This window comes from Nelumbo nucifera, chromosome 1, assembly GCF_055504915.1.
Source record: "Nelumbo nucifera cultivar China Antique chromosome 1, China Antique-T2T, whole genome shotgun sequence".
Taxonomy (NCBI): domain Eukaryota; kingdom Viridiplantae; phylum Streptophyta; class Magnoliopsida; order Proteales; family Nelumbonaceae; genus Nelumbo; species Nelumbo nucifera.
The window spans coordinates 87,490,307-87,498,020 of NC_142649.1; the positions used below are offsets into that span (position 1 = coordinate 87,490,307).

Genomic DNA, 7,714 nt, shown 5'->3' on the forward strand with positions numbered 1-7,714 from the left:
TAGCTTTCATAACTCTTCTTAGGGAAAGAAAGGTCAATAGATAAGTGAAGAAAATTCATTCAAATTGGATCTGTGACGACTGAGGGGCTGTAAGAGAGTTTCATTCATGGCAGCTTTGGCAGGTTGTACATTCAATTTGTATCGTCTTCTGAACAGGTAAGTGGCAATGGCCAGTAGTCAATACCCCTAAGCTAGAATGATGGAGAGAGAATTTCTTATCAGGTCTGGATTTCCACTTTCCCCAAGACTTTATCAATGAAAAGCTAGACAATATAGGCTTTGCGTAAGTAATAAGTACCTAAGAATAACAAGGGCGGAAATACAAAACAATAGGAAATTGGGATGTCAATGGGTCGGGTTAAAACAGTATATCCGCCTTGATCCGACCTTATAGGTCGTGTTAGGGTCAGGTTTATTCTAGTGTGGGGTCATGTTAGAGTTTTGATTTTCTAAGGTTGACTCACCCCACCATGATACACTGGCATATATGGTATTCTTATAATTTGCTATGATTTCTAAATTCATAATTGTTTAAAGTTTTAAGATTTTTTATGTTTATTTTAGTTTTTTCTTCTGGAGAAAGTGACACCTTAAAAACTATAAATCAAATTTCAATTTAAATAAATGGCTTTTTAAATTTTTAAAATGTGTTAAAAAATACAATTGATAAGGTACGAGTCAGGTTGAGTTGGCATTGGGCTCAACTCTAATGGTTGGGGGGTGGTTTTAGAAACTCCATGTTTCTGAATCGGGTCAGATTGGATCCAAGTGGAAATATTAGAGGGCCGGGTTAGGGCCAAGACAAACCCATATAGAGTGCCGCCCATTGGCATCAAGAGGTTCAATTAATGATTTGATAAAGGGAAAACCTCACTGAGGAAAGTGACGTTAGATTTTTTAGGTGGGGCCGTGGGGGGTAAGTGAAGTTACAATTTGTTAATTGGGCAAAATTTCTCTAATTGTAAGATGAAATTAGAATTTGTTACGTGAGGATAATTGAAGTTTCCCTTTATAGTTATTAGTACAAAAGTACATGTTATACAAACATGATATTTTAGATTTAACTTTTATATTTGCATTAAATTAAATATCCACTTTATAGTATAGATAATTGTGTCATATTTGACTGAATTTACCTATTATGACCCATTAAAATCCAAATCCATGTTCTAAAACCCGGCTTGGACATTGAACCACCTTCTCTTTTGAGTCAATGGCTCAATAATCATCATAAAAAGATTTTTAAAATAATATAAAATAATATATAAAACCGATAATCTATTGAACGGGTTAAACAGGTCAACAATTCAACAATTTGAGTTGACATATCTTTGACTAAGTCATCGGCTTTTTGTAATATGATAGGTTGGAAGTTGATACAAAATAGAATTATAATCCGATCACTGCTCCAGGTTAATGACTGGTTGAAAACGCTACGGGGGATGTTTGGAACCATGGCTGTTTTTCTGAAAAATGGTGCCACGTTGGATCCACATAGGGCACGTGTTTATATGATTGTTTGGTTCACGTGTTTTTTGAAAAAAAAAAATGCTTGAACCATGGGCATGTCTTATAAATTGGGACCGCACCGATGCATGAGACATCAAATTTAGCGTTTCATGTATCGGTAAACCATTGCCCCCAACAGTTGATTGATTGGCGATTACATGTATCCTATGTGGTGCTTATCCGTCAACATATACATGAAAAGCGGTGATGAAAATCACCTTATCAAACAACATAATGTTGTTCACTGCCTATGTAGCAGAAATACTTTCAAACAAAATCAAAGTGTTTTTTTGTGAAAATGGGTCTTGAAAGCATGAACATTTTTTCTTAAAAATCGGTCCCAAAAATCGCCCACACTTCCAAACTCCATGTAAGTAATTATGTAAATATTAAATGTATATCCATTACATTATTACATAAATGTGTATATTAGCACGTGCAAAGATACTTTCCAAAGTTTTATTTATGTTTTCCATAGTTTACTCATAATAATTTCATATAAGATGTCTAAATATAGATAGATAGATCTATGCGGTTGGAATTGGGTCTCACTATCTCAGTACTTTTTTTCATTGGTTTTGGGATCAAGTCTAACATGCTCTAGCTAATAATTGGTCCATTCACATCCCTATATGTGTGGTAAATCGTGTTCTTATGTTGTGTCAGGGTATTTAGAAACATAGGGCAACATGAAAACAACACAATTAATTAATTGTCTCCAATTTTCAAACACGAGTAATATGGCCTCCATGACTCGTTTTCTTGATAATACATTTGATTTTATATTAAATGATACATATAACCCGAATTAACATGAAATTAACACAACTAATCTATTTAATCTAAGGCCTCATTGTCTGGAAGCGGAATCATAATGGGTTATTTTGATTTTAACTGTTTGATTGGATGGAATCGAAATCTTATTCTCATTCATGCTGGAATAGAATTTTTCTATTTGAAGGAATGGTCATTCTTTGCATTTTCCTTGAAAATAAAATCCTATTCCTGTTGATTCTAATTCCCATTTCTATTCATGTCTGCACTAAACAGATTATGGGAATTGATCATTTCAACTCCCATTTCAGAGGATTTTGATTCCAATTACAAACCAACCAGACCCTAAAAATAAATAAATTTAAATAATAAAATAAACATTCAAGCATCCTTCATGTAAACAAATTCATAAAAACAATTCATTGTCATTGTTAACTATATTAATAGTATCTCATCCAAATATAACTGAAGCTGGGAATGGGAAAGCCCCACGTCAACCATGAATGCAGAGAGATCGGAATGGGTGTGGTTATATATGCTTTAGGGCTGAGGTGGAGTGTTATTATTGATTAAACATCTCTACCACATCCATCAAGTACACTTAATCTGGTCTCATTATCGGAGCTAGAACGCTCTTTTGAATGTGAAAGCAGTTCAAATCTATTTCCAACAATCCATTGCAGTCGAACATAAATGACAAGGAAGCGTTTCGTTGGTAGCATACCGAAGAATGAAGATCAGGTCCATACACTGCTTTTGCTTTGTCAGGTCAGGAGGGCTGGCGGGGTTGATTGGATTTAGAAAAGCCCATATCTGGTCCAGCCCATGGATACGGGCCTACGGGGCATTGGGAAGGTCCATATTAAGTCCAGCCCACCCCTCCATGGTTGTCACTTGTCACATCCTGCTGTCACTTTTTACCACTAATTCCCATCTAACGGTTGGCAGATGACGCCCTGCATGAGTCCAAATGATGGAATCATTTTGTTATCCAAACGTCCTGCAATGGATGCATAGGATCATCATCTCAAATCCAACTTTTCATCCCATCCAATCAACTTCCCAGGATGGGTATCTTGCAGGTGGATTGTGACCTCATATCTGCCAAATTTCCAACTCCAATTACTGCCCTCCTATACCATGCCCTTAAAAGTGGGACCCACCATTTGATTGGTTAACCCGATTAAATGCTCAGACGAGTTGGTGCGGGTTTGCCACTTAGCCCGACGCACTGAAGCAAGTCAACACACTCGTGGAAAAGGCGGTCAACAGAAAGAAAGTCTACATATCTGATGATCATCTTTAATTTTCTTTATCCAATGGCGTTCATTTCATCTTTGGCTAGAAGATGTGCCATGACTCATGAGAACAGCCAAAAGGACGGCAGACCACAACCACTCGATTGGATTCTGTAGCGGGAGATACCAATTCAAATTGGTGGACCATGCATTGACAAATATCATCCACATGAACTCCTGCTTACTCGAACACCTCACAATCTTCACAGGAATATCCACTAAAAGAAATAAGAATTGAAAATCAAAGAAAGCCCATTCACCTCCCTCTTCCTCGGCTTCAATCCCCCCTGAAACAGTGAAACCCCAGAAAGAAAATGGCCCTAGAGACCTATTTCCAGTTCAGCTCCATTGCAGCTACAACTAGAGCTTCTGTTTTACATCCTCTCTCTTCAATTTCCTCCAGGGAAAGGTTCAATTTGCCGACATGCAAAGGGTTGAAGGTGTCTACCCTCTCTCATTCAGCACCATCATCATCTTCGTCTTTATCCCGTTCTCTTGATCACAGATGCCGTGGATCCAGAATTGTCTGCAAAGCCGGAGAAGTCATCGATGAGGGTGAGTTCATCATCTCCTTTCTACTTCCAGAGGATGATTTCTTCTTCTTCTTTTCTTTCAATTTGGGAATCTATTTTTGTTATTTCGGTTGTTTGTTCTAATCTAATTGCTAATAGGTAATCTGCATCTAATTAGAAACCAGTTTTCTCCTATAATAGTTCAAGATTAACTCAAGGGCCAACAAAAGATTGATATCAAGAACAAAGAGAAGAAACTTGACTCTATGCCTAGTGTTGGGGGGAAGGGAGTGTCATAAGCCTGATTTTCATATGGATTTCACTGTTTTTTTTAGTGATTAGCAGGTCCTACAACTAACATTCTTTGTTCAATATCAGATGCCCAAAGAATTCACAGTACTGTTTATTAATTTATTTACTAAAAAATGAATATGCTTGATCTTGATTATTAGTTGCAAACTATAATTGTTCTCTGTTTCCTCAAAGAATTATTGTCTACATTCATTGGATTGGAATTATGGGACCCAAGAAAGAAGTAAAAGAAGGTTAGAGAAAAAGTTATCGATGTCACCCAGTTCAACAGTTCTACTTGGAGCCCCATAGAGGCCTTTAAAATGTTAACGTTACAGTACTTAAACCTTGACATAATAGAATCACAATTCACAAGTATTAATGCCTAAATACTTTGTTATCATGGATAAGCTGGTCAAAGTTACAGTGGTTTTCTTTTTTTTTTTAATTTATTGCATTCGTCTTTATTTATGTAATTATACACAGTTTATGAAAGCGTTTCTTTGACAATAGAACTTAATATCTGGATAACACCAATGGAACCAATCCAGTTGACGTTTGCAGTGAATTAGGATTTGCTTAGCTGAAAGCCTGAAACCATATAGTGATAAGGCTTTGTTGAGTTAACTTGAGTGTCAAGTGTAATATCCCATGACATTTGACATCTATTGCAGTTAGCCAATGCTATTGATTATCATCATTGTTAAAACTATGACTATTCAATCGATAGTTTATTTTTTTCCTTGACAGTGTAATGAAGACTATTCTTTAGATCTAATGGATATTTTCAACATTAAATCTACAGTTCGAGTGGTGAACGAAAAAAGCTGGGAAAATTCTGTCATTGCAAGTGAACTCCTAGTTCTGGTGGAGTTTTGGGCACCATGGTGTGGGCCATGTAGGATGATCCAACCTGTGATTGAAGACTTGGCAAAGAAGTATGCTGGCAAGATTGTGTGTTTCAAGGTCAACACTGATGAGTGCCCAAACATTGCAACAGAATATGGGATCCGGAGCATCCCAACTGTGTTGTTCTTCAGGAATGGAGAGAAAAGAGAGAGTGTTATTGGTGCTGTGCCATTCTCTACTTTGAGTGCTGCTGTAGATAAAAATTTGGAATTGTGAAGACAGAAAGTGATCCTTTTATCAACACCATTGTTTTGTTCCACATTGATGGCAAGCACTATCCATGTATAAATTCACTCGAAGGAACTCTGAACAACTGTGATGCTAAAATTTCTGTTTATGTATTTCTTATGGTAAACCAGATTGAAGAAATCAAAGGGAAATCGAAGAAAGGACCCAAGGAAGGGCCTCTCCTTGCTTATCCACTAGAAATTAGAAGATAGGTGTCATAACCACCTAGTTAGTACCAATTCAGAAACCAGTGCTTCCTTGGCTGTGAAAGCTGCATATTTGCCTTGTGGCAAAGGTTACAAAAAGATACATGCTCAAAGGAGTTACACTTGATCAGACATCTTCTGAAATATAAGTGATCCCCAGGAATATTTGAAGAGTCCTACAGAGGCAAAAACTTCCTCTAAGGGGCTGCTTGATAACACCTGAAATGACTGAACTGAATGACTTATTGCTTGTAGTGAATAAGTTCTTAAGGAGGTTGGGAGCTCCTTAACAGCTGAAACCGAAGTTACTAAGCCATCAAATACTTTATTATTTGATAGTTTTATCCACAGAAAAATAAAGCAACAAGTCATTCAATTCAGCCGTTTCAGCTGTTATGAAACAGCCCTTAAGTCAATTTTAGTTTTTAACAAAGACTGACTTCAGAGATGATAAGTTTGCTAACAAGACTCGCAAAAACAATGCTGGTTGCTGCATCTTCCTAGTCTTGTGGACTCTTGTATATTATCTCTGTACCATCTGGTTGGCACAGTAGAGAATACCTTGTGATCACACTATAACCCAGTTCTAGATCCACATCCTATTAATAGAAGTAATTGCATCATTAAGACTAAAAGAGAGTGATAAATGAAATCTATATCATTGTTACATGCTTCCTCTGAAGTTTTAAGTTCTTTTTTTCTTTTTTTCTAAAGCTTTTACAGAATTGAATGGCATCCATGTCCAAAATCATTGTCCAAACTTCAAACATTAGCTGGGAGGGGATGGTTAATTGGCTATGTTGGAGTCTTAGTGATGGATAAGAAAAGTTTATTATTTCCTTTAGGGGAAATTCCCAATTAGTACCCTGTCCTTTGGGTCTACTGCCACTTTAAAATGCGACAATTCAATACCCAAACTTTTAAAATGTGCCAATTTAGTACTTGCGGTTAATCACATTTGGAAAATCATACCATTTTTGCAACTTTTGACCAAGGATGAAAAATCTTCAAATACCTTGAGTTTTGATGGATTTTTTTTTATTTATTTTCTTAGATCTAGAGATTTGGTGTTGTCTAGAGAGGATTTGGAGAATTTGGGAATGAAAGAAGGCTTCCAAAGAAGGAAAGAAGCCTTTTTTTGTCTTTCTTTTATTTTTCATTTTTGCATTGTTATTTTTAGCACCGTATTGATTGGTATGCATCCAAAACACCTAATACATATATGACACACCATCCATATGAGCTTGAAACAATGAAAAAGAACAAGTCCTCCCTTTCCATTATGTTTCCTGTACTAGCAAGTTGTTAGGATGATGCATATCAGCCAATATGGGCAAATATATTGTGAAAATTTGAATCTTAAATGTGCTAATTAGTAGGGGTATGGATCGAAATCGAATCGAATAAGGCAATATCCAAATTCGAATCCAATTATAAAATTTGACATCCGAATTCGATTCAATATCCGACAGATATTGAAAATTAATATTTGAATTCGAATTCAATTAAATATTCAATTTGGTTCAAATCCAATCAATTAATTATTTTAGGTATCTAATAAATATATAAATTAAATATTTTATTTATATAAAATATATAAAATATATAAATATATAAATATATAAATTATTTATATGATTTAATTAGTATATATAAACTATATAAAACATTTACATATTTAATATATTATATATAAGAATTAAATAATTGGTTGAATTTGGATATTTAGTGAATTGAATCAGGTCATATCCGAATTTGAATCCAATTAGCTATTGGGTCTGAATTCGACCAATTAGATATTCAAATTATTCGAATTTGATTCAATTATGTCGAATCTCAAATTTGAAATTGGATTTTCGAATACTGTTGACACCCCTAATAATTAGTGCTTTTAGAATTTGTTACATGAGGGTGTTATTGAAATTTATTGCATAGAAGAATATTTTTTCCATTTAATGCCCAAAGGATTTTATCTTTGAAAATTAGG

At 35.3% G+C, this 7,714-nt stretch overlaps 1 protein-coding gene across 1 annotated transcript; it reads left to right on the forward strand.

Moving 5' to 3' along the window:
• The first annotated feature begins 3,788 nt into the window (after window positions 1–3,788).
• LOC104599578 (thioredoxin-like) lies at window positions 3,789–5,648 on the forward strand. Its single transcript, XM_010262182.3, has 2 exons — window positions 3,789–4,136; window positions 5,190–5,648. Exons 1-2 carry the CDS (start codon window positions 3,896–3,898, stop codon window positions 5,507–5,509), a joined length of 561 nt encoding a protein of 186 aa, XP_010260484.1. The 5' UTR covers window positions 3,789–3,895; the 3' UTR covers window positions 5,510–5,648.
• Window positions 5,649–7,714: the final 2,066 nt, after the last annotated feature.